Raw genomic sequence first — 26,891 nt, forward strand, 5'->3', positions numbered from 1 at the left:
GACATGAGAGACAGAAACCCTTTCTGGACATGTAGATAGAGATGCCTGCAGTGCCCATGGAGGATTGGGTTGGATAAGAAGGGTGAAATCAGCACAAACTGCACAACTTCACCAAAAACTCAAAGGTGAAGGGCTAGACAGGCAAAGTGTATCTGGCACAGTGTTGACTGATGGTTTTTCAGTGAGTTTAGACACCTCAGAGCTGTAGAGATACAGTGATTAAAGGAGCCTTACTCAACCCCAAAGGGTTAAGGACTTAATGTCAGACAGCTGTTAAGTGCTTGGGAGCTGCAATTATATATAACAGGCTGGTTCTCACCTGCTGTCAGTCAGAAAGGCTTGTTCCTGCTTTCTACACCATTGCAAGCTACCGGTGTCTATAGCTATGTGGAAAGTGCCCTTGCTACCAGGGATACCATTTACAGTGTGGCTATCCTCTTTGTAAATCGGACTTCTTGATGTGCTTTGTGCAGAATTTGTAAGCAAAAACCTCTTCATAATTTATGTCCTCTTTGTTCTGCTTGTTGCATGTGCATCTTATTGGTGAGCTGTCTCCTGTCTGTTACAGCACTGTCCCACTGCTGCCCAAGAAAAATCTTTCTTCTCTAGAGCTACACCTAAACTGTATGTGCTAAACCCAAGATTGTGTCTGGGTGGATCTCTGCATCTCGTCTTTTAGATGTGGCTGTGTCAGTCTGAGAGGGTTTGGATTTTTTTTTGTGATAGTCACTGCTTCAGAATGTTAGGTGTAGTGGATTACAGCAGCTAGAAAGCACACGTGCAGAAATCATTGCTGTGCAATTTCAAGGTAAAATGGAAGTATTGCTCAGGTTTTCAGCACACCATCTCCTGAGGCATACATAAATATCTCACTTCTAACGTGAGAGGAACTCCACGGGTTAATTGCCATTGGATTTCAGAGTGAATAAAATAGGTGAGCTGTTACAGTTTTGCTGATTTCCAGTTCCTCAGCTGCCCTCACTTTTTTCAGTCTGTATGCTCAGTTAAACATTTGCTCCCAAGACATTAAACAGTTGGCTTTTTTTCACATACTTAGAATGTGATGTCACATAATTCAGGGAATTCCTACATGACTCCAAGGAAGCTGGGATGTCAGGCTTACCCCAGAACATCTGCTGTGGTCCACGGCAGTCATGTATGGTTGAACAATATGCATTTTGTAGGGAGGGCATACTCTAACCCTTAGCCACCAGCTCTTGTGGTATAGATGAATCCTACCCTTTCTGCATACTCTTTACAATGTAAAGTATTTTCTTTCTGTCTCTTTAGTTGCAGAGGGCGAAGAATGAATATGGCAGAGAATATGGCAATATCAGCTTTAAACTTTTTAGCTTTCACTCTAATTGCACTCTCTAATCCCCCTCCCTGAGAATTATTTTACAATATACAGTATGACTTCTTGTAACACATAAACCTGTACTCCATTACTGGGTGTTTCTTGGTGACCAGTGTTTCAGGGTTTTTTGTTCGAATAGGTCTGATGTTTCTGGGCACCCCTTTTTTTATGGCTGTCGAACTTGAGAAATACTACCTAGCTTTATTTTTGGGGTCTTGCAAGTGGTCCACGTGTTAAAATCTCAGCTGGCAGTGTAGTTAGACCAGTACTATTATTTTGTGAAGTGACAGTTATTCTGATGGATAGTTTTGGTTTTCTTCCTAAATAGCTCCAACTAAAATATTTGTCTTTTAAACCTATTTGATCAATGGCAGTGTTCTACAGAACTAAACATATTTTATTTTCTTTATTTCCTACAGATAAAGGGATATTTATTATACAAAGTGAGGATTTCAACTTATGCATTAAAGTGGACACCCTTGGCCTTGTTCTGGAAGACTGCAATCAACTATCAAAAGACATGTTATGGAAATGGGTATCCAATCGCCGTCTTTTCAACATAGGCAGAAGTACCTGTCTAGGACTGAACATCAGTAGGCCAGAACAGCCGTTAAGCATGCTTGAATGTGATTCAACTCAATACTCATTATGGTGGAATTGTGATGGAAAAGCATTAGTTGGTGTATCAGAGTACAAATTAGCTGTTGAAAACAGCAAACATATTGTGGCCCAAAAACAATCTACTTATCAGTGGAAACAGTATATGTCCTATGATGAAGACCTCTGTGAACACCCATTTCAAGGTAGAAGTAAAATCTTGCCATAGAAATATAGATGGGTATAGTTTTCAAAAGCTCTTTTGAAGCAATGTCAGGTGTTTGTGATCCAGCTTCTACTGTGGTTTGGGACTAGAAGTTTGGGGTTTTCATATGCAGTGGTTGAAGTGAGCATACTGCCACTTATCCATGAACCAAAAAAAAAGCACTAGTATCCTTGCAAACCAGGAAATGCTCATCTGAAATCCCTCATAAAATAAAAAGGGGAACTAAGGATTTGTAGTTGCCTGTCCCGCAGATTTCTTTATCAGATAAACCCAAAGAGAGATAACAAAGGATTTGGAATTCCCATTGCTGAAAATCAGTCTGTGATCACAGTGTGCTTGAAATGAATGTTTGCAACGTTCAGCACCTGGACTCTGAACATGCCGAACTTTGGAGCAAAGATCAGGCTTTTGATTATTCCCGCTGTACATCTAGGAAAGGCCTAGGAATGTGTGTCAAGATCCAGGTCTGCAGACCTGACCAGTTTTCCAGGTGTAAGGACTAAGATAAACCCATTGACTACAAACAGCAACAGACTGTTCCTTGACCCCTTCATTGGCATTTCTGTAGAAGGAAAGACCTAATATTTGCACAGTGTGTCTCAGACCGGGGCTGTTTATTCTCCCCATTTAAACTAAGTGTTTGGGTTGCAGATCTGGTCTCAGTGATTTCCTCTGTAGCTGGGCTTGGCCTCTGCTTTCAGCAGTCCTTTCTTCGGGACCTGGGATAGCTGGTAAAGCACTGTAGTATCCAAACTCTTCTTTAAAACCTGGTAGAGTTTATATTGAGACCAGATAGAAAATATTTAAACCCACAAAAAGTCTTAATCATTTGATATGTACACCCAGGGAGATGAATGTAGACCTGCTTTAGCCCTAATACTGCAATATCTGGGAGAAGAGGATCAGCCTTAGGCAGGTGCTTCTAGCCTAGTTTCAGGATCCAAGTAGTTGATTGCAATTGGCAAAATCTCTTTCAACTCCAGTTTCTGTTTTCTTCCTCCTACCTTAGTTTATGCACATGTAAATGCAAGCCAGGTGAGAGGTTTACAGCTGACAAATTTAGTTTCTTGCCAGGACTTACTATTTTTGTTATATACCCATGTCCTTTGTAGCATCTGTTCATATCAGAAGGCTTTAAAGGGGATTTACAGTGTGTAAACTGCTTTTTTATATGTGCTCATCCAGTCATTAACTCTGGAAACCTCTAAGAACCCGGCGGTATGTACCGATTCTGTAGTTGAAGGAGTTTGATCTTTAAGCTATCAACATGGGATCTTTGACAAACAGACAAACAGTTTCATTGTAAGTGTGGTTGTGGTTCTTTGACCTTTTGCAGAAGCTCTGAGGTTAAGGAGACACTCACTGAGGTAAAGCTTTTGCAGCTTTTAGTTGCACTGAATTGTCTCCATGTTTTGGTACTCAAAGTACAATAGGAAAAAAATGAAAAGATTTTGTAAGGCTTTATTTGGTTGTGGCAGCAGGTGTATATAACATCAGTTCTTGAGCTAGGTATTAGTCCCCTTGGTATTAAAAACTTTAAAAAAAGGGTTTGTTTAATATTCCTTTGTCTTTCACGTTTCCTTTCCCATAGAATGACAAAGAGAGTGGGAAAAACATTAGAAATCCACTTTATAAAGAGTGGGAGGAGCAAGGGAAATAATGCTAAATTGCTTGTCTATCACAGACTAGCAAGTGAAAAAAAAAGACAAGTGAAAAAGGAGGTAGAGTTTGCATCCAAGTGTGTACTCATTCTGCTAAGGATTGTTTTATGTAGTTGTTCTGAAGCGTAAGGGCAGATTTTATATGTTAGTTGTTCAGGTTTTGGCTTTGGGTTTTTTTTTTGTGGTTGTGGTTTTGTTGTGGGCTGTTGTTTGGGGTTTTTTTCACTTGTACTAAGTTATGAGAATGTGCCTTGATCCATGGTGACAAATTTCATAAGCTTATCATTCCCAAATTCTGTTTACTGAAGTAATGCAGCTCATACCTGTAATGCTGTGTTATCAGTTATAAATTGAAATTAGAAAATAACTTTAGACAATTTATTTCTATCACTGCTGCTAAAAATGGGAAGAATGAAATATGGGGGTGAAGAAATTTCTGTGGTCTACATTCTTTTAATCCCTGCATTTTGTTTATTCCAGAAACATACACCTTGCTGGGAAATTCCTTTGGTTTCCCATGCATTTTTCCATTCAAATATAACAACAAGTGGTATTATGAATGCACCAGAGATGGAAAGGAATTTGCCTGGTGTGCCACAACAACTCACTATGAACAAGATGAAAAATGGGGGTTTTGCCCAAATGCTGGTAAGGTGGTGTTTGTCTTCTGTCTCCCCCCCACCTCCCAAGAGTACCTTTGCTCTTTATTAGTAATTCTAAAACACTCTCTTTTTTGGATTAATTCCTTTCTGTTAGAGGGGAATGTCTTTCTTAAAAATGCGAAAGAGGACTTTAGCAAATTGCATCATAGTTTATCATGTTTGGGCTTTGAAGACCCAAGTCCTCATCCCAAAAGCAAAACTATGGGTGGGGGGAGAGGCGGGGAGCAAAAGGATGCTATTCCACACAGCCCACTGACGTAACCCTGCAGCTAAAGCTCTCTCTCCTCTGTCCCAGTGATATATATATAGCATCTCCGAAGCATGTAAAGTAAAGGCTGTCCTTCCAAAGTCACATTTTGCTTTTGACTGTATTACATCTTGCACATTCTTTTTCTTCTGTGCATACTTGGACACATCTTGGGCCTAAAACACATGGAAGCAATAGCCTTGAAAATAGTTGCTATCAGAAATATTTTGGATATATGATCTCATGGATATTCCGTCTTCTTGCATAAATAAACAAAATAGTATTTTCTCTCAGCAGGAGTGGTTTGGAAAAGCCCTCCCTGCTTAAACTACTTTTCAGGTCTTTGTTCCAGTGCATCTTAAAACCAGCTGGGCAACCATTATAATAGATGGTATTTTCAGCCTTGCTTATACTTTGTAATTACAGTAAGTTTGTTGTCTTGAGTACAAGATAGAAGGACACCCAGTGACTGTTTCTCTACAAGTTGGGTGAGGTGTTCATAGTTTGAATATCTTAACATTCAGCTTTAGGATCAGCTGGTACAAATTAAAATGTAGCTCTGTTGACTTCACAAGTGCTGTGAAAATCACCACCACCTGCAGATCAACTCCCGAGTATTTTATCAGCTGTATTAAATATGGAGCAACATTTTATTCCACTAGTGCCCTATTTCCATATGTTCTTTAACAAAGGAACATGAAAGGAGTTCAAAATTGTTATTCCATCGGGAATGCCATTGTCATTAATTGAATTGTTCAAGTTAACTGCATTTCTGATTAGTTTGTAGTCTCAGGCTGTTGGTGATGGGTCTGTTTTTAAGCAGAGAGCGGCTGCGACGTTTTTTGGCAGAAGAACCCTGACACAAACCTTTGCTACCAGTTCAACCTTGCATCTGTGCTGACCTGGCGTGAGGCAAGAGCTGCCTGTCAGCTGCAAGGAGGAGACCTGCTGAGTGTCACCAACCCCGAAGAGCAGAACTACATAAGTAACTTAAGCAGTGAGTTGACATTTCTCTGGGGACCTTGTACTAACCAGAGGTGTAGTTAGATTTCCTCTTCACCTGTGAAAAAAAGGGTAAGCATTGGAGCTTGTGATGTCTCTCTCCCATTGCTGCTTGTGAGTCTTTGTCAGGTAATGCACCTCAATAGAGCTGTTTGAAAAAACAAGGGTGTAGGTAAGCTACTATCCTAATGGCCTGAGTGTAGAAGTGGTGGTGTGTGTTAAGTGAGGGTATAATCGTCTTAATTATCCCTCCCCACAGAGGGTCCCATTCTTTCTTGCAGCTGTGGCTATGGAGTGTGTTTGTTGTCTTTGGAGGATTATAGGAGTATTTACCTTCTCCACAATGTACTCTGGTGTCCCTTTCTCCTGTTAAGCTTTCTTTGCAAGAAAATAAATTACCTTGCAAATGTGAATGATGAGAACATTTTGCAGCCTTGAAGTAAATATCCTGTATGGGGGAAAATGGCAACTCTGTTTCCATAAATGGATGGTATTCCTCCTCTGGTAAGCCTTTTGTTTTCCCCTGTACAGCAAGCATCTCAGACAAATTTTGTGGAGCCTTCTGACAGCATGCCTTCTGTGGGTATTTTAGCATGTGTGGAGAGGACCAAGTGGAGGAATGGGTGGGAAAGCTGTGATGCAAAAGGCTGCTGCCCCAGGTTTCTTTCCCACTGCTTCCCATTATTGCTAATTTTCAATTGCAGGATATAAGCCAACAGGAAGTTTTTTGCAATTGTTTCATCAACTGCTTGATATGCCTGTAGGCTGTAATGGGGCTGAACATGGTTTATGGAAAGCTGGAACAGGCTAGCATTTATGTAGCTTCTTGTTCTACATTAACTTCTAAGGCTGGCAACAGAATGGGTTCTGCAGGAAAAGTCTGCAGGATAAGTAGCTTTTGAAGGATGCAGACTTCTGAATTTATTCCTTTTCATCTGTATTGATTAACAAAGTAATAGACGTTTTCTAAGGACAGAGAAAACAGCCTGAACTTTCTGGAGGCTGACTTGAAGTTTTGTTTTATTCCAACTGTAGTAAGTCAGGACAGCAGGCCTATACCTGTAGATGTTTTAGAGCATGGAGAAAGAGTGAAGTATTACTTTATTTTTTCTGTTTCAGGGCAGCTAAATGCCACAGACATGATGCTGTGGACAGGCCTGAATCGCCTGGAGGAAGATGCCGGCTGGCAGTGGTCAGATGGAGCACCCCTAGTGTTTGTGAACTGGAGAGCAAGTACTTGATGTTCCTCTTGTATACGTTATAGCGGTGCAATTATTTCCTGTCAGTAACTGCTGCTTGATACAAGACTGCTGTTCCTACAGCTGTGTTTGAAAAGTGAATCAGATGAACAAGTGTACTTCTTTTTTTCAGTAGAAATATTTATTCATATTCATGAACTAAAAGCTCCTAGAGATGTAACATCAAGTGAAATGATCTGTTCAAAGCATCGATCATCTAGCCCTTTTGTCATTTACCTTTAAAGACATTTTCAAGATTCCAGTTGCATATTTAAAAGCTATGATCCAGCTAGTTTAATGAAAACAAAAGGAGTTTGAATTTGTTTACATTAACATCCTGTTAAAGCACATTAGGATGAGCTTTGTAACTTGGTTTGCTCCATTTTGAGTCTGCCCACCAACAGATATAAATAGACACTAGAGCTTATTTCAGCCTCTCATCTCATAGCAGCCGAAGAGGAATTGCTACACATGTATAACTCATGGTCAGTGTTCAGCTGTTCATAGTATCGGCTTTTGGGTGTGCAGAGGTGCATGTACATGCATTCAGTAAGATGCAGAGCACCTTACAACACCATCTTGCAAGAACTGATTTTTTGTAATCTTGTGCTTCTCAAAAATGTGTTTGCAGATGTCTCTGATAACCGGTTTAGAGAAAATCATTGTGCAGTGATTAATTCAAAATTGAAGTATGGCTGGCAAAGTCATTTATGTGAATCTGGATTGCCTTTTGTATGCAAAAAATACTTAAATAAGACAGAACATGAAACACTGGGTAAGTCTTTCAGTATTACTGTGTCCTGTTCGTGGGTGTGGAGGGAGAACAAGAGAAAGCCACGTGAATATAAAGTCAGTAGAACAGAGTCTTGGCTGGATTAAATGTATAGGTTTGCAAGTTTAAGTTGAACGCAGTTTAAGTGATGTAATAACACTTCTGTTTATATGCAGTCCTGGAAAACATGTTGAAAGTCTTGAAGCTAACAAATAATTTTAATATTAGTAGCATTTAATTGGTTCCTTACATGACCAGAGGCTTACAGAATACTCATTCTCTTTATATTGCAATAAAGCCAGGCTTTTGAGTTTAAAGCCAGGTTTTCAGCTTTGAATGGAACTAGGCAGTGGCCCACAGTGCATAAAGTTGTATAAAAGCAGCACAAAATTTGCAGTTATTTTTTGGCATGCTGTACTTCTGATGTCCAAAAGCACTGTGCATATATTTTTTTTAAGTGTTAATATCGTGAGTGTAGGGTAGATAGTACATAGAATGCCTCAGACTCACATTCTGTGGGGAAGTTAAACGTAGAATTGAGTTTATTCAGAGATTAATTCTTGTTTTGATAAGAACGGCTTACATAGGTTCATCTTCTTCCTGATAACTGTGAAGAAAGTTTCCCTGCTTGTTTCAGATAAACGACTTACACAAGCTTTTTGTAGGTAATGCATCAGAAAAACCTTTAGCTGGCTTTGAATTGGGTTCAGAGGTAATAAGGGAGATACAACCTCTTTTAAACTGGGTAACAGATTCATTAGTGTGTTTGCACTAGTCCATCAGCCAAAATGGTTGAATCATAAAATAAAGTGGGAGTAATTTCAGTTTGTTTGGTATGTGATGTTCCCTAGGGTATGCGGTTTGGCCTTCTTAAGTCATCTTGGTCAACTCTGATTTCAGTGTATGAAGATTAATAAAGTAGCTCTGAATGTGTTATGAACGTAGCATAACCTTAGTAATTCTGTCTTAATATATGCAATTTTTGTATGCTTAATTAAAAGATACATGGAAGTATTATGCCACTCGTTGTGATTCTGGCTGGTACCCACACAATCGCAAGTGCTACAGACTTCACAGGGAGGAAAAGAGCTGGAATGATGCTTCTGTCTCATGCCAGAGTGACAATAGTGGGCTCATTAGTATATCTTCCATGGCAGATGCAGAGCTGCTCCTTAACTTGCTTGAAAGTGGTAAGTTTGGGGAGTTAAAGTGTTCAATGTTTCTTGATGTGTTTTGTGATGCTCTTTTGTGCAGCTCTTAAGCATTGTTAGCCACTTCAGCTCTATATTACATGGCTCACCCAGATGATGTTTCCCAAACAAGAAAAGCATGATTCCTACTCCTTCCAGGAGTCTTAAAAATACGTAGTATCACCTTCTCTAATAACCATACTTAAATTAAAGAAATTATCAACAAGGTAACCACAGTGAGGCTATAGTAAACAAGCTGGCTTTTGTTCTTTCCTGTTCTCAGCTGGTCCCTTGCAAAACTGTTGCAAAATACTCGGTGATCATCCTTACGCAAGAATTCTGCTTAGATGCTACAAGCAATTCAGAGTATCTTTTACTTTCAAGCTGGCCTTGTCTACACTGCAAAGCTGCTGCTGCTGCTATGTTGGCAGAATCCGTTTTGATGGCAGCAGGGTGTATCAAAGGGGTCCTGCTAGTCCACATTGTCCTAAGAGGTAGTATAATTAAACAAGGGACATAATGAACAAAAGCTCTTTGCAGCAATGCCAAGACCTTTGTTGTCATAACAGCAGCAAAGAAAAGAGAGTACTTTGTGCCTGCAGTTGACATCAGTGTGCTGGCAGAGCTTCACAGTTTGACCATGAGTTTAAACTTCCTGGACCTGGGGCACAGTGACATGTTTTATCGCCCTGTCCCATCAGCTGTGGTTGCAGGATGGTGTGTTAACCTGGGTTTACTGGACATCATCTTTCATTATCATCCCTCCCACGTCCCATCCTCTTTGCTGCCCTGTCTGTCTTTCTTAGGAGATTAACCACTGCATCATCTTCCTCCTCTGTGTTAATAACCTTCATAGATACCAAATGCAATTATTTCCAGAGATGCTGTAATGGATAGATGTAATTGTTCTCAGCTTGTATTTGTTTTCAAAGTCTGCTGCTTCTACTTCATCCTTGCTTCAGGCTTCTCTTCAGGAGAAGGGCTTACATGCCTGAAAGTCTGTCTGCTTTTTCTGGCTGTTGTAGCTGGCCAAGTAAGACAGATCAAACCACAGACCCTGCCTTTCCTGTTTGCCAGCCACTGTGGCTACAGATGTGCTGTCACTGGAACTTACAAACACCACTCAGAGAAACCTGAAGCTGAGTATGCCGGGAAAGATTATACAAAATAATCTTCCCCTTCCATGTCAGGCTTTCTCCCACATGCACTTCAAAAAAGTGCGTGTGCCCTTGATTTGTATTTTTCAGGATTTCAAAGCATATTATTGTGCACGTTGATCTATTTTTGCAGCAATTTAGCCTTCAAGGGCAGTAGAACATTATCTCAGCAGTAAGTTTTCTTAAGGTTTATACAGCTCTCCCTCTCCCCCCCTTCCCCCCCCCTTCCCCCCCCCCCCCCCCCCATCTAAAGAAGGAAATTCTTATGAAAATTCCATTAATAATTTTTAATGGTGGTGTTAATGTTACAGGAGCAAAAGGCATTATTTCTTCACCATTAAAATCTGCACTCATTCTTTTCCAGAAAATGTAACTGAAACATGGATTGGGTTATACAGTAAGAACACCTCTGCTGTTTTTGAGTGGTCAGATAGCACCCCAGTAAAATTCTCTAACTGGCACAGCCAGGAACCTAACACCTTTGAAAGAACAGGACAACTCTGTGTTTCAGCACAAGGACCTGTAAGTTCCCTTTTCTTTTTGAAAGAATGAGACAAACACCTTCGTTTTAGCTCATGGTAATTTATTTTCTCTCTGCATATTTTTTTAAACCATGACCTGTAGTATGACTGGGGTTTGACTCCTAATATGTTTATGTTGTGATAAATGCAATGCAGCCTTTAGAAACTAATGCAGTTTGCAGTGCTGATGTACAGAAAATTAGTCATAGATTTTGAGCTTATGTTCAGTAAAAAATGCTACATACGTAAAGCTTGCCAAATGGAAGAGAACAAATACGAGTAGGTATTTTCATAGACAAAGCAATTTAAAATCCAAGTAGTCTATAGCATAGTTTATGATGCATCAGTTCTTGCCTTGAAAGCTTCAAATTCAAGTTTTGACTGTCAGCTGTGTCTATTTTATCTTCTGGTCAATAAATTTTACATAGCATCTTTCAAAAGCAGATGGTAGCCTAAACCTACATAAAATTATGGAAGTTAACAGCAGTAAGACTGACCCCAAATTGATCAGGTGTGGTAAAAGTAGGAGTAATGTTCAGATAACACTATGTCCTGTCTTACCAGTATTCGTGGCCCTGTTGCTTGTGTGGGTTTTTGGTTTGGTTTGGGTTTGGGGGGGTTGGGTTTTTTTAATAATTTGGTCATAAATTTACTTTTATTTTACAATTACAGTACTTAAATTCACTAAAACATGACTTATGTCAGTAGCACTAGAATCCTTTATTCTTTTTTTGAAATATGTTTTGTCTAAGTGTGAAAACTGTATCAAAAAGAGTTTCTGTTATCTCTCTAGTAGTGAGTTCATATTGCAATCTTAAACTCACAGGAAAGCCAAGACAATTACAGTGACCTGGAAAAGTGGGTTTTCATTGGAAGCAGTAAAATCGTGGGGTTTAGATACACAAAACCATATTTTACTCAGCTTATAAAACACAAAGGGAAAGGAAGTTTAAAATATGTGCAGTGTGTATAGATACTTGAAAATTATATCATACAAACTTTGCAGTGTTTTGCATAAGAGCTGTTCAAATATAAGGATTAATCTTACAAAGAACTAAAATAGATAGGAAGAAAGTTCCTATCTATTCTGAAAAATGCTCTGGCATGGCCATAGTGTTAGTTAATTAAGATAGATTACATCCCAAATAGTTATTCAAACAGACATTATTGATTTACAAAGTCCGTCTGACAGTGTTGATAGAAATAAATGATCCAGCTAAGGATAAATAAATGGAGTGAGAAAAATTCTTCAGTTTTACTAAAAAGTTAAAATAGGAGGAGGAAGTGTGATAATCTGATGTGTGTATAGATATGCATGACAGTATGAGTATGTACAGAATATGCTCCTTTTTATTCCTTAGGAGGGACGCTGGAAGATTAAAAAATGTGAAGACAGATCTTTCTATGTTTGCAAAAAAGCAGGGGAATTCAATAATGTCTCTCCCGAACTGGAATCAAGTTGTCCAGAGGTAAGGGGTTTTGTGGGTTTTGTTTTAAAGCCTTAATATTAAAATAGAATTCTATAGAAAGCCTCTAAATGTAGCCACCAAACATGTGGACGTAAATAGGTAGATAATTTAGTTTTTCATTCTGAAGACGCACATGTTTTGCTAGGAAAAATCTCATTGTTTGCCTTAAAAGTATGTAAACTAAATTTTAATGTAAGATTGAAAGCTTTCTCAAGATGCCTTTCATGGCTTGTTGCATTGTCGGCAGTTGTGACCCAAGTTCCTATTTCTTTCTAGATCAAAAGTGAAAACCCTTTGGTCCACCATCTGTGTAAATAATAGCTGTTATATGATGCCTTATCCCACACATGGTTTTCATACATTGAAATGGAATGTCAGGGTGAAAAACTATCACTTTCATTGACACGGAGAGTGAACTTTTCCACTAGTATATTAGCATTTCTTTTTGCCTTCAAACACAAATAGGAAGGAGCACAGCTATCTAAATAGGGCATTGCAGCAGGTTTTCAGGTTTTTATGCTCTGCATTCTGGTAGTAAAAGGTAATGTGTTGAAGTATGATTTTATTTGCCATCGGTTCCTTTTCACAGTGTGAAAAGAGCAAACTTGGAGACTTTGTATTTTATTCAAAACTCTGGAGGAGTTTTGGGAACCTCCTTTTCTATCAACAAAAATCTCTCTAACTTGCTTTACTCTGTAGCTCTATGTCTTCCTTTTTTAATTTCCTGTTCTTTTTCTTGAGAAATCAAGAAACCCAATGAGTTCAATTGAATTATAAGAAGGTTGAAGCTGAACTGTTTGGGTGCAGTCTTTTCCCAGGTGTACAGTGATCAGATCCAGCATCTGGTCATACTGTTATGGAGGCAGAAGTTACTGCTTGGTTCTAACTTAACATGTCCAAGAGTTTAGTGTAACTGCCTTCATTTCATTTGAACTGATGTATTCCATCACTCATGAATGCTGTGTGTTATTAGTGTAAAAAAGCTTTGTCACAGTCCTCACCATTTAGAAAATGTGCAGAGTATCCAGACTTCCAGTTGTAATCAGGAGCTTGACAGCACTTGAACTTCTGGTACCTCACAGGATTGAGACTCAAGAGTTTGAGTCATAAGTAGTTTGGTCTGCTCTGGCAAACTTACTCAGGATAAATGTCTGCTTGTTGATGTTTCGCACCCTGTAAAAATATTTGCTGAATGCTGTTGTAGTCCCTTGGTTTTGATAGATCCTTTTCTTTCTAAAGTGAAAAGTGATATTCATGTAATCAAAAGGAGTTGGTACTGAGCTTACTCAAAGCTGCACTGCATTTCAGACATTTTGTATTCACTCTTTTACTGTTCAGTGTATCTGTTGTTCTTAGTTATTGGCCTAATTTTCTCAGGCTAAGTCTTTATTTTATCCAGATTTACGCCCCCCCAACCCCGCTTTTTCTGTCACTGCCTTACCTTAAATGTACATAGTATCTATTTTCTCACATTTGATCTTTTGCTTTGTTAACCTCGTACTGTCATTCATGTTGGATTGCTAGTAGATTCTCAGGGAGCTTTGGCCTCCAGCACAGTTGTTTGCTTTTCTAAAGCTTCATAGTCTTATGTGTTCTTACTGAGCTTTCATCTCATGTTGATTTTCTGACTTGTGCATCAGATGAACTGGCCTTTAACGTTTTCTGTGGTTCTGCTGATGGCAGTTTTTGCAGGATGTCCATATCAAGTTACCAGAAACCTGAGCCCTCTTTTTTTCCCCCTAGTCCTCTGTCATCCTAAGACGTAAAAAGTGCTTAGCACTTTCTTCCCTTAGCAGGTCAAATATTCTTTTTAGTCAGCAGGCTGTTACTGAGAATAAATATTTTATTGCAAAGGTCAGGTTCTTTAGGCAGTTTTCCCCAACACTGCAATAACTGCTTTAAGCATTTTCTTTCAACCAGCTTTTGAAGCAGGTTGTTGAACTGTCAGCTGCTTAATATTCAAGTTGGAGGTTTCTGTGTGCAGAACTTGACTGTGATTGTACTGGTGATTTTCTCCAGTCCTCTGCACTGTAATTAATGCATCAAAAGATAACAATATAGTACTAAAGCAAGCATCTGTCTTTATGGCTGCTATAATGGGAGAGAATTGTACTTTTAAGAAGAGTATCGCTATTAACGCTACAAAGCCTTGTAAAGAGCAGAAAGGCAGCTGCTCAGAATAAGGGTCCATTTGGCCTTGTGTTCTGCCTCCACAGGTGATGTTTGGGGAAGAGCAGGACAGGAGAAATACAGGTAATACTTCCCCCAGTTTTACCTCGATCACCAGCCATTCAGGGGGTTTCCTGAGCCTTTTAAGGTTTGTGGTATCTAACAGCCCATATTGGGTATCTCCTTGTCAAGTTTCAAGCGCTTGTCAAGTTTCCCCTTGAATTCATGCTAGCTCTTCACATTCACAACATTACTTAATAAAGAACATTATGAATATACTACCCTTTGAATGAAGAAACACCACCTTCTTTCCATGTTGAACCTTCCTCCTGCTAGCTTAGCTTTGTTTGATGTTCCCAAAGTCTTGTAGCTGCTCATCTTCATGGCACTCATCAGTTTGCAGGCCTATGTCTGGTCTGCCCTCCCTAGAGCATCTCCTTTTCCCAGGCTGAAGAGTCCCAGCCTGCACAGTTACTGCTTATGTGGAAGCAGCTCCATGCATTTCATTATCCTTGATGCCTAGCTTTTCTAATATCCTTTTCACATGGTATAAGGACTTAAACTTTAGTAGCTTTTTCAGACTGCCATCTTGTCTCCTTCGCACAGGGAGTTTCTTGTTTTCATTTGTGCGTCATTAATGTAGTCTTTCTTTACCCACATTTTCAGCGACCTTGAGGGTAGCTACTCTTGAACCACAGCAGAAAGAAAAAGGGATATAGGGATGTCAGAGATGATCAGACAGAAAGTACAAAAGGGGATCAAGCTTTTGACAAGTATATAATAATTCATAATCTATAAAATAATGTTCATTTCTTTTAAGGGATGGGAAAGACATGGTGGATATTGTTACAAAATCGACAGTACCCCTCGAAGTTTTGAACATGCTTCCAGTGGTTATTTCTGCCCATCTGCACTTGTATCAGTAACGAACAGGTAGTTAATCCTAATTGACAGCAGATACCTCTAACAAGAGCTACTCTAACTTTATAAAGTACTGCATGGCAAAATATATTACTGGTATGAAATAATGTTTGTGTGAGAGGCAAGCCTAATTACTAACATTGGATAAAATCAAAGCTGTGCTTTGCTTTGTTGTTTAGTTGAATAGAAATTTAGTAAAAAGCAACTGTTAAGCTAATAAACACTTGTAACAATACGCACACGTGAGCTTGCAGGAATCTAAGCAAAATGCTTTCTACAGAGATATGTAACATCTTTAAGAAACTTCATCATTGCACTTGGAAAAGATACTGAAAAATGGAAGTATATTTGATTGTTATAACCAAAATATATAAAACTTTAATCTAAATTAATGTTTTATAAATGTTTCTATTGATGTATGCATTTTTATGCAGAAACTAGGGGGAGAGAGTAAATATTTGAAAGCATCTGAGGTCTGTCCTCCCTTGCTTTGTTCCTATTTACTTGTATTCGAGCTTCAGCAAAAGCTTTCTCCTCTGCAGATGTCCGGATGCTTGTGTTTTCTCTGCTCTCTTTGGATTACCCTGTATGTTGGATTCCCATTAAAATTTAGGAAATAGTGGTAGATATATTTCATACATGCTTTAACATCCACATGAAAAAGGAGGAAATCTCCCCCCTATTTAGGATGTGGGAAGTATGTAACCACCAGCAATCAGTGAATGATAGCTAGAAATTTTAGGCAAATAGAGGCTACGCCACAGAAGCATTTACGTTGGGAACTAGGCCGACCGGGTGATTTCAGGATTGTGCACAATGCAGGCAGCACTGTACCGTGGTACGACAATAGGATAAAAAGGGCAAAGCACAAAGGACACATTTTCACAGCTGAGCATTTGCAGCTCAGGTGTCACAGGGAGCTGAGGGCACTCTCCACACCACTGGAAGCACATCTGCTGTCCTTTTCTGCTTACTTCTCCTTACTTGAATTTTGCTGGGTGTAGGCATCACTGTTTATGATGTTACTTTCCAGTTCCAATGCTGGAGTGGCAAAAAAAGCTAGTTGTTACTTTGACTTCCTTTTTTTAATTACTGCTGAGGTTTGTTCTCCCTTGTGTAAAATGCAAAAGCTTTTCAGTGTATTGATCCTTCAGTCCTAAAATATTCACTAAAAAGTAGGTTGTAGAGGAAGGAGAGTTGATACAAAAACAGGAACACACAGGGGAAATAAAAATACTAAGAGTTTTCAGTCACTCTCAGTGTTACCCATACAGTCAGATTTTTACATTAATGGCATCCTTATGGTATTTAGCCGTTCTTTTCACAATATGTGAAATCAAAAGATTGTCTCCTCTTTATCAGACTGGGAATTTACCTTACATATTTTCATAGGAACCTCATTAAATGTGCTCATAAAGCATTTTTGTATAATGCTATACCAATTATATATGAGTAAATTAGGTTTAAGTGACAAATGGGTTACTACATGCAACAATTACTACTTGCAAAAAGGTGTAAATCTCTCATAAAACTTTAATGAAGAAATTAAAGAATGAAAAAGTGATTCTTTCAACAGTCAGATCAGCTTGTGCTCTGAGTCCTTCTGCTCTGGTTTCTTAGTGCTATTTTTTGTGTCTGGTTCCAATAGCATACATCTGTGCAGAGCTTTTTCTTTTCTTTCTTCTGTAGCTTTTTCAGACTCTGCCATCTTTTCTCCTTCATAGAGGGAGTTTCTTCTTTTTATTTGTGCATCATTAATACAGCATTTCTTTACATCTTCAAGCAGTGAGCTTATAGTATCTTAATCTACTGTTTATGTGCCCAAATACTGGAAAAAATACCAGTAAAAATAGTGATTTATGCTGCAGACTCGTGCCTGAAGTTCCCCACAGCATTCTATAAAGAAAATTAAGTACCTCTTATATTTTTTCTTTTCTCACATAATTTATATCATTTCATGAGAGCTATTCACTGAAATACCAGTTGACCTGCTTTACTCTAACAAACCTTTTCTCTTGATTATTTTATTAAGGTTTGAGCAAGCTTTTATCAACTGCATGATCCAGAGCATGGCAAAATCTGAGAGAACTTATTTTTGGACAGGCTTGCAAGACCTTAACAACACAGGAGAATACTTTTGGCTGAGTATAGCGGGAAGTAATCGCTCTGTGAGCTACACAAACTGGAACAAGTACCAGCCACGTGAGTAACAGCCAATAATAAAAGAAATGGTTGGGAGGGGGACAGTGGGCTCTTTGCCCTGTCACCAGTAGCTTATGTTTTGTGAGCGGAACTTGTCATTGTTCATTTACAAACTCGGCAGCCAAGACAATCTTACAAACTGGTTGCTGATGAAACCTTTTGCTACTTTTGTCAGTTCATCGAGGATTTATACAGAACCCAACGTCAATAAAACAGTTGCTTCACCAAAAATTCACAAAATTAAGACGCTTTGTTCTGCGACTCAACACTTATTCCCATCTCTAGGCCATTCTGGAGGATGTGTGGCTATACGAGGGCAGGAGCCCATTGGTTACTGGGAGGTGAAAAGCTGTGAGAACTTCAAAGCAATGTCATTGTGCAAGCAAAAAATCAGTTCTTATGAAGAACCTGAACTTACTTTTCAAAAGCATTTGAGTTCCTGCTATTTTGGATGGGAGTCGGAGGCTCATCTGCTCAGCTGCTACAAGGTATGCGACAAACTTGCTTTGGATTTTTCTGACGCTACGTATCAGCTTAGGGATAGCCTGTTCCTAAAACATTTTTGGTAAAGCGTTATTTCTTTCAGCCGGCAAACAAAAAGTAATTGTTACCATCCATGGCTGCTTTTGAAAGTGAATGAAAGTCCTAAGAGTCAGAACTACATTTGGAATTCATCTGGCTTCGGTGTAGGAAAACCTGCGAATAATGTTTGATTTTTATGGGTTTCTGAAACAACTGCTCTCCAAAATCAACAGCATTTATGACAGTGTTTATTTTATTGCAGATATTTCACAATGAAAAAGTTCTGATGAGAAGAACATGGGACGAAGCAGAAGCGTTATGCCAAGATTTTGGAGCACATCTTGCTAGTTTTAGCAATATCTATGAAGAGATATTTTTAAACAATTTATTATATACAATTTTTGATAGGTAAACCTGTTGTTTTAAGATATATCTTGATACTGCTAATATGTAAAAGTAATCCACAACTTTGATTCTTCCATCCTCTTCACCAGCGGCTGAAGAAGTCTCTACTCTAACATGAACTTGGAAATGGGTGGAAAGTGTATTAGCAATACTGTAGTGTGATTCTTTTTGAAGACGATCTTTACAGTAGCTGTTGAGCAACTGTAAATGTCAAGGTGATGTTCTTGTGAGCTATCATTCCCCATTGAAATGGAGGTTTGGCAATTTTAATCCTGGTTTAAATGGTTTCATCTTTTAAAATATAATTCAACATTTCAGTAGGAAAACCAGAGTTTACTTTGAGGGTACTAAAATGTTAAAAAATATATTGCAGAATGATCCGTTGAATTCAAGAAGAAATGACTATGGGTGTTTGCACTATTTAAAAAGTAATTTCTAATGCAGTTAAGGAAAAAGTGCATAAGAAAGTTGATGTTTTTCTTTGTTTCCATCCTAGGACAGAAGAAAGACAGTTCTGGATTGGATTTAATAAGAGAAACCTGCTTTCTGGAGGGACATGGCAGTGGTCTGACAGAACACCTGTAACTATCTGCACACTGTATATTTTAGAAACCCTTCAAGTCATATCTGAGCATAAGTTCCCAAAAATAAGCCTTTTGAGCAGATGTTGGCCAGGAAAACTGTTTGGTTTTCATGCCTACATAGTCCAAGTAGTTGTTACAATAGGATTAATAGTACACAACTATGAAAATAGCAGCCTGTGTAACAGGGCTGTGCAACTGTGATGAAAGGAATTTGGTAGGATTATGAAGTTCTGCAGGTGTGTGTTTTCCTGCAAAGCCCGTTGTGTTTACCCTGGGACCAGGCATACGCAGAGTGAGCATTTGTATATAGATTCATATATTTACATATGTAGACGTGCACACACATTGGAAACCTTTGAGGTGTGCTTACATATGCTTTATTTTTGATGCAGCTGTTAGGTTGATGCCTGCATTCAGAACTGAGTCTTTCTTTTCTTAATACCACTTTTTATTTTGCATCCTTGAGCACTAATGGTTAGTACCTGGGGTTTAAACATCAAACAAGAAGGTAATTGGATTTCAGCCTCAAAGAGCAGTGCCAGCTCTGCCACTGTTACTTAAGTCATTTCAGAATGTGAGTGTAAAGTTCAGTCATGCAACATGTTGAACCTAAGCAAAGGCTGTTATATGTGGGCAACTGCTGCTAATCATGTCCAAAAATTGTTAGGTTTCATAGCTATTCAATTTTTCTTACGCAGATGAAGTCTGATATAAGATAGGAAAGCTGAGGACATTGAGAGAACATGAGTGTTGATCCTAGTTCTTGGATTCTACCACCATAGTTGAAGTGGACCTCTAGCTGTTGCTTAGGATTTTCTTACCATAGACTCATCTGCAAATGCTTTCTTTTTTTCTGTACTGAGATTTTTAAATGCTTCATCTGGAGTTGTTGGCAAAAGATAACGAATGTGCTGTTTTCAGGTTGTATCTTCATTTCTGGAAGGCAAGTATGTTGAAGATGATCCAAGAAACTGTGGTGCGTTCAAAGTAAATCGAACGGTCTTCCCGGCACGCTGCAACGAAAAGCGTGAATGGATATGCAAAATACCAAAAGGTGAAATGTTAATTAACATACATTGTCTGTTATGCCAATTACTTGCAATTCAGGAGAGTCAAGGAAAAAAGATACCTAAAAGCCTGCTCTTTAGCCACATCTGGGGTTCTCCTCATTGGTCTTCTACATGAAATCATAGCAAAACTATGTGAACAACAGGGTTTCTTGGCCAGTTAGCACATCTAACATCCAGTCAGTTTAAAAATGGATAGCAATCATTAGCAGTTAGTTATCAGGAGTTAATCAAATTTCTTATTTATAAAGGTCACTAAAAATGTTGTTTAGTAAATGTGGCATTTCTTTTATTGTATTCCATGTTAAGCTCCTTTTTCATGTCCCTGAACAAGAACAGCAATATTCCTAATGATTTTTATTCAATCCTTACCATGCAGAGAAAGCAATTTCCATGAAACACCTCTTTACATTCGAAATCAGCAATGTTTTGATATATCTATGTATTTTTGCAGGTGTTAAACCAAAGAACCCAGATTGGTACATAGCTGGTATGAAAACATTTTATTTTTCACATCTTGAAACATTGTAACTTGGAAATACAATTCAAGTCACTGGTAAAAATAACTAAGATGTTCTGAGTTAAAAATGTACGTTAAGATGTTTGTAGAAACTAGTTGCTACTGATCAAAATCTGCACTCCTTTGCTTAGGAACACTGAAGCATCAGATACTGCTTTGATTAGGTAAAGGAATGTTGCCAGTAATAAGATAGGAGTTTGATAACCTCTCCCTTGCATTAGAGCTGCCTTTTTGCAATGGTTGGGCAACTCTTTTAATATTACTGCACTACAGAATGATTTTTAAGCATATAGTGCATTTTTAGTGCTTCCCCTCCCGCTCCCCCCGCTGCCCCCCCCCCCCCCCCCCAATTTGTGTGTTAAATATGGCTCTGCTGTTAATTGTAGCATATTTGTCCTCTGACCCATGGCTAAAGGCAGGACATGGTGGTTACAAAGAATAAGACTTGAAATGGGTTTTTACCACCGCACACCACTGACACTTTCCATTGTTTTCTAGAGCTGCCGTGGTCATATTATCAAGGAGCAGAATATCTGTTCCATGTCAGTCAAACGGACTGGGAAACGTATGAGTTTGTCTGTGCTTGGCTTCGCAGTGGAATGGCAACAATCAATAATTCTGGTGAACAAGCCTTTATTCAAAATAAAATTAAGAAGGTAACAAAAACTCCCCCTTTGAAGAAATAAACCCTCAGGCAGTAACTGGCTGTTTTCCACTGCATCTTTTGGAATGTCCGATTGCTGGTTGCTCCAGACAGAATCCCAAACACATTTTACTTTAGAAATAATTCTTTTGCTGTCTCCATTTCCCACATCCCTTCCTGAAGCCCTATTTAGCTAAAGAAGCCAGTAACATATCAGAATCATCTCTGCTAATGTGCAGGTGGGTGGCTCTGCCTCAAAAGACCCTGGAAGGCTTTAGCATGGAATTTTAAATCACATTTTTCACTGTTTCTTCAAAAACTGCAATGTGTAGGCTGAGTGCTGTGACTAGAAAACTAAACTCAAGGGGCAGGCAATACCAAGTTGAAAGCATTCCTGAATCTCTTCTTTGTTAGAAATGTGTAATTCCTTCATTTGTGACTGCTCTATAAGGTGTAGGCTGCTGAACTCCTAACTGTAACTCCAAGGACAGTGTGGCTGCTGCAACATAGGCTGCACTTCAGTTCTTTCTGGAAGAAAAAAGTTATGTTTTTCAGGGTGGCTTTTCCAGTATCCTGCACATTCAGAACTTTGTTGCTGTTGGCAGCTCTTTTCCAAAGACCCCAAAACTGTGACTATTGAGTGGCTAACCCTGAAAGCAAAGCCCGTTCATAGCTTAAGGCAGAATCAAGTCAGCACAGTGGGTGTTTGAATTACATTATTTCTGTGATTTTCCATAATACTTCGCCTTTTAGGAGTGAAGGTCTAGAGCCTTCCATGGGAGCAACAGTCGGTCTGGAAAGGATCTTTAGGAATCTCTTGTATGAGATATACAAACTCAGTAAACATTCATAGAAAATGTCTTGGAAACATGAACAACCAGCAGTATATTAATGCTAAAAGGAAGTATTTGCTACTGCATTTTTTTAGAAATTGGGGAAAACCAAATTCTGGTCCAAGTATACAGTCCTTTTCAAGGAAACGGAGATAAATAATGCTCTGCTTACCTGAATAACCTTACTGAAGTGACATAAATTAACATGGGCAGGATTTAGCACCTGTTCTTCCCATTGGAACCGAATACAAATGCTGTTAGTCTGAATACAGAGTTTGAGTTTAGAGGTTGTTAATGCTTTGGTAAGAAGGCTGCAACAGCTAAACATGGCAAAATGTTTTTTTTTTATAGCTATCAAACAGTGATGTTCACTGGTGGATTGGATTGCACGCCGAAAACTTCAGTCATGAATTTCGGTAAGAATACCTACACTTCAGCTGCCGTCAGTAGCACTTGGCATGCCCTGTTTGCAGGCTGCCATTCAGTCTGATGCACTAAAATGGGTTGATAACTGAGTGGGATATCCAAGAGATAACATCGGTTCTCATTAAATATGATTAGGAATATATTACAGTTAATTTATCTCTGTGTTGGAACTGCTGGAACAAGTCCAGAGGAGGGCCACGAGGATGATCAGGGGACTGGAGCACCTCCCGTATGAAGAGAGGCTGAGAAAGTTGGGGCTGTTCAGCCTGGAGAAGAGAAGGCTGCGTGGAGACCTCATAGCAGCCTTCCAGTACCTGAAGGGGGCCTATAGGGATGCTGGGGAGGGACTCTTCGTCAGGGACTGTAGTGACAGGACAAGGGGTAACGGGTTAAAACTTAAACAGGGGAAGTTTAGATTGGGTATAAGGAGGAAGCCCTTTCCTGTAAGGGTGGTGAGACACTGGAATGGGTTGCCCAGGGAGGTTGTGAATGCTCCATTCTGTGGTGTTCAAGGCCAGGTTGGACAGAGCCTTGGGTGATGTGGTTTATTGTGAGGTGTCCCTGCCCATGGCAGGGGGGTTGGAACTAGATGATCTTAAGGTCCTTTCCAACCCTAACTGTTCTATGATTCTATGTGTTACAGTATTTCTTCCAAAAGGGTTATAAAAGAGACAAGCCAAATGCATGAATACCAACCTTGTTGTTGGTTGTCTGATTTTTTTTTTTTTTTAATGCTTAGTTAATAAAGGGGCCCTTTTTACCTTGTGTCTCCTTCACAAATACTTGTAATGGAGGGTATATTTTTAGGTAAAGATAGGAGAAAGTGTAACTTCACTCTTAACATTTCTGTGCAGCTGGAGAGATGAATCACCAGTAACATACCAGAACTGGAATGAAGGGAGGGAAAGACATCAGGAGAAACCAGGGAAAAGATGTGGCTTCATTTCATCAGAAACAGGTTTATTTCATATTTCCTTTTGCTGCTAAGTTGTTGGCCAAAGGGGTTGTATATATTTTATAATTGCTCTAAGGAAGTGCAATCTGTATTCAAGTCCATGGTTATAATTTGCATAACTGCTTTTATGGTTATGAAAAGAATACTGAAATATCATTAATATGCCCAGTGATTAATCTGTGGGATTTAAAAGTATATTAATAGTTCTGGTTCTCTAATATCAAAATACAAAGATTCCAGTGATACTGATACTTCAGTTTTACTTAAGAATCTGTTATGTGGCACAGCAAAAATGTTAATGCATTGCTAGTTTTCACAGTTAGTTTTCACATAACCAAATGAGCCAGATGGGCTGAGCAGCAATTTTTCCTACATTTTTAAACTGTTTTTACATCAGCATACAGCTTCAGATACTCAGGTTTCTAGCTTATTTCTGATCCATTGAAGTCATGTCCCGTGCCCCATCTGCTGAGGGATTTTGAGGTACTGTGGCCTTGGTGCTAGCCTTTACATCACCACATAGCTCTGTGTTTTACTATAGTAATTAAAAAATAAAGGAAAATATGGTGCTGCTGGTTCCAGTGATTTCTGTCATCTCACAGTCTCTGTTTTCTGAAGATCTGCAAGTCATATGATAAAGGAAACATGTCAGGTTCCATAGAAAGAAAAAATACCCAGCTTTCTATTTGTGAGAAGAGCTGGGGGGGAAAAAAAAAATCCAGTTGCTGCTCCCTTGTAACCTCAGCCTCAAAAGCCAAAACTGAAAAAGTTTAAAACCTTCCTTTTTTTTTTTTTTCCACATGTAATCTTGGGGTTTTGATTCATGACATTCAAATTGTTAAGTTTGGCGTTACTATAGCTAATATCAGACAAAAGGAAGAGATGCCCACCCTAACCCCTCAGCTGGCCAGCAGATGGGAGCTGGTCAACAGCTTGTTCAGTGCACTGAAAAATGTGTTTTCCTCCTAAGCAGGTCAGCATTTTATGTCAGTACCTGGATCTTGCCAAAAATTGCAATATTAAGGCAGTCGAACTATTTTATCTGGAAGGCATCATTTCTATACTTTTTTTCAAACACATGACGGTAAAGGCATATGTTATGTTACTCAATGTAGAGGAATTGGTTAAATTTAATAAAATCAAACTAGGGATAAAAGTATGAGCCCCATGGACCATCAAATCCACTGTAATGTTACTTGTCCAAATGCGTTTGATGTGGAATGTCATCTTATTCAGCCACTAAAGGATACACTTAACAATGTCTAAGCTACCTAAGGAAAAACACGTTCCAATTCTTAAGCCAGTATTGAACTGTGATTTTTCTTTTTACACAGGACTCTGGGGTGACGAAAACTGTACTGTCTCTCTTCCCTGTATTTGCAAACGTAAATTTGCATGGAAAATAGAGAAAGAGATCCCAAAAGACCAGAGCCAACAAGGAGTATGTCCCAAAGGCTGGCTGCACTTTGGATTGAAAGTATAACATTTTTTCTGCTGTTTGATTATTCAAAACACTTTCCATGTTTATGGCAGAAATGGGACACTTAAAGATTATTTAATGCTTGAGGATTTTCTCCCTTTTTGAAAGCAGGGCCCTTAGGTTTTAACTACTGAAACAGTGATAAAGAGGTTTGGACTGATTAAGTAGCTTTGCACAGAGAATAAGGTGTCTTAATAAGGTGTCTTAATAAGGTGTCAAAAATTTTGCTTTAGTTCAAGGAAATTAATACTCAGATATGCAAAAGCTATCTTGAGTGTATTTGTGCATTTGGCATAAAAACCATGCTTCATCCTCTCTTTTCCACTGACGACAATTTGAAGTCTTTTATGCTCTCAAAACAGATCTCTGACCCCTTGTTGTACTAAATGGATCCCTAACTGCTGTCATCCTTGCCAGGATGCTTTTTCAAACAGGGTTTATCAAAGATAATTATAAAACAAAGTCTATTTGCAATTGAACGTCAAAAAGCAATTATTTCCTCACACTTCTCATGAATACACGCATTCCTTAACAGCAGTATGCATGGAGGTGGCCAGTTTATCCCCTGATAGTGCTGAACTGCAGTGACCACAAGGAAAAATTTAACCCAGATTGTGTTTGCCTTTAAACAGCTGATTTGAATCCAAGCCTGATTGCAGCTGAAAACTGATACCAAGCATGTTGGAGAGGTCCATTGCCAGGACAGAAACTAACGAAATATTTGATATTAAGTGAAATGTTTTAGTGATTACTTTTGGTGATTGATAAATAGTTTTTAAAACAAGCCCTATTTTTTTGTTTGTTTTTTGAACAGTGCTTTTTGATACAAATTCCAAAGGATCCAGAGCATCTAAGGAACTGGTACTCTGCGCAAGTGTTTTGCAGTAGCTATGATGGGTCACTCGCTTCCCTTGAAGACGAACTGGAGCAAGGTTGAGTACTGAAAATATTGTTAAATAAATAAAATTTCTTCTTTGTGCTGTGGTAAAGTTTCATCTTGGATAGTGATTTAGGAAAAAAGATCGTTCAGATCCTACTCATGGTTCCACTGCTTTAAACAAATTAGCATTTCTCTTTCCTGATTTCCCAAAATATAAAGGTTCAAATATTCACTGAGCTGTGTGACAGGTACATTTTGAGGAGTAGTTATAAGTTCTTTTGTGCTTACTACCATGTATTAGAAATACAAAAATATAATGAAATGCCTATTTAAGAATTTGATATGTAAAATTTCTACGCTATGAATGCAACGTCATACTATTATGAAAGCAATCTCATTTTTTTCCTTTAATAGCACTTAAAACCTGAGCTATAATACGGCACATAAGCACAGTGCTAGACTGGAACTATCAGAACTAAATATCAGTACTTTGGGAAGTATTTATATTCCCTATTTACAAAAATCCGGGATTGAATTTCGTACATTTGTAAAATCACTTATTTGGAGGTGGGAGGAATCTCACTGGCTATCTTTGGTTGAGAAATCTTACTTTCAACTAAAACTGAGCAAAGCTCTTTCAATGGGACAGTACCCTGAACTAATACATAAATTGTTCAAGCTGCTGTGAGCATTTCTGGAAGACTTCTTAGTGGACGAGACCTTAGCTCAACAGAAATTAAGCAGCTTAACTGAATTTATAGTTAGATGACACTGAAATACTGCTGATGTTCTTACTTCCTAGCACCTATGTAGCGTCCTTGATTAGTAATGAAATTTTTCAGTGCTTTAGTGTGTTGGAAGAGACTTCATCTACCCATAAGTGGTTACCTGTTAATATTTTATTCCTGTTTCATTTTCCAGCTTTCATAACTATGAATCTGTTTGGACAGAAAACTAATGTTTGGATAGGTTTCCAGAGTGATGATTATGAGAAGTGGGTGAATGAAAACCTTCCGATGTATTCCAACTGGTCTCCGGTTGAAGTAGTGCGTGTGAGTATTTCCAGAGGGTTTAAGGACAGCACGAAGTTGGTTTAGCCATCAAAATCATGTCCCAAAGACAAAGCTTAACTTGTTAGGGCAACTTTGTCTTCTCTTAATCTTTTCAGCTTCAGACAGCTGTGGG

The 26,891-nt window shown here is 38.7% G+C and overlaps 1 protein-coding gene across 3 annotated transcripts in view; it reads left to right on the plus strand.

The window, feature by feature from the left end:
* The window catches only part of PLA2R1 (phospholipase A2 receptor 1), a 38,933-nt gene that overhangs the window by 1,749 nt on the left and 10,293 nt on the right, over positions 1 to 26,891 (plus strand). Inside the window, exons 1-22 of one of the 3 annotated variants that reach the window (XM_065670611.1) lie at positions 378 to 478; positions 1,777 to 2,160; positions 4,322 to 4,489; positions 5,571 to 5,747; positions 6,872 to 6,985; positions 7,622 to 7,765; positions 8,764 to 8,952; positions 10,474 to 10,631; positions 11,992 to 12,099; positions 15,089 to 15,201; positions 17,222 to 17,391; positions 17,677 to 17,879; positions 18,176 to 18,321; positions 18,815 to 18,899; positions 19,824 to 19,956; positions 20,424 to 20,459; positions 20,988 to 21,145; positions 22,317 to 22,381; positions 23,246 to 23,349; positions 24,681 to 24,823; positions 25,641 to 25,758; positions 26,628 to 26,758. In XM_065670611.1, the coding sequence (XP_065526683.1) occupies positions 1,878 to 2,160; positions 4,322 to 4,489; positions 5,571 to 5,747; positions 6,872 to 6,985; positions 7,622 to 7,765; positions 8,764 to 8,952; positions 10,474 to 10,631; positions 11,992 to 12,099; positions 15,089 to 15,201; positions 17,222 to 17,391; positions 17,677 to 17,879; positions 18,176 to 18,321; positions 18,815 to 18,899; positions 19,824 to 19,956; positions 20,424 to 20,459; positions 20,988 to 21,145; positions 22,317 to 22,381; positions 23,246 to 23,349; positions 24,681 to 24,823; positions 25,641 to 25,758; positions 26,628 to 26,758 (2,946 nt within the window). In that variant the 5' untranslated portion in view covers positions 378 to 478; positions 1,777 to 1,877. Of the gene's footprint in view, positions 1 to 377; positions 479 to 1,776; positions 2,161 to 4,321; positions 4,490 to 5,570; positions 5,748 to 6,871; positions 6,986 to 7,621; positions 7,766 to 8,763; positions 8,953 to 10,473; positions 10,632 to 11,991; positions 12,100 to 15,088; positions 15,202 to 17,221; positions 17,392 to 17,676; positions 17,880 to 18,175; positions 18,322 to 18,814; positions 18,900 to 19,823; positions 19,957 to 20,423; positions 20,460 to 20,987; positions 21,146 to 22,316; positions 22,382 to 23,245; positions 23,350 to 24,680; positions 24,824 to 25,640; positions 25,759 to 26,627; positions 26,759 to 26,891 lie in introns of those variants that run through there. The other 2 variants (XM_065670609.1, XM_065670610.1) reach the window with 2 other exon arrangements.

Source organism: Lathamus discolor, chromosome 3 (genome assembly GCF_037157495.1).
Source record: "Lathamus discolor isolate bLatDis1 chromosome 3, bLatDis1.hap1, whole genome shotgun sequence".
Classification (NCBI taxonomy): domain Eukaryota; kingdom Metazoa; phylum Chordata; class Aves; order Psittaciformes; family Psittacidae; genus Lathamus; species Lathamus discolor.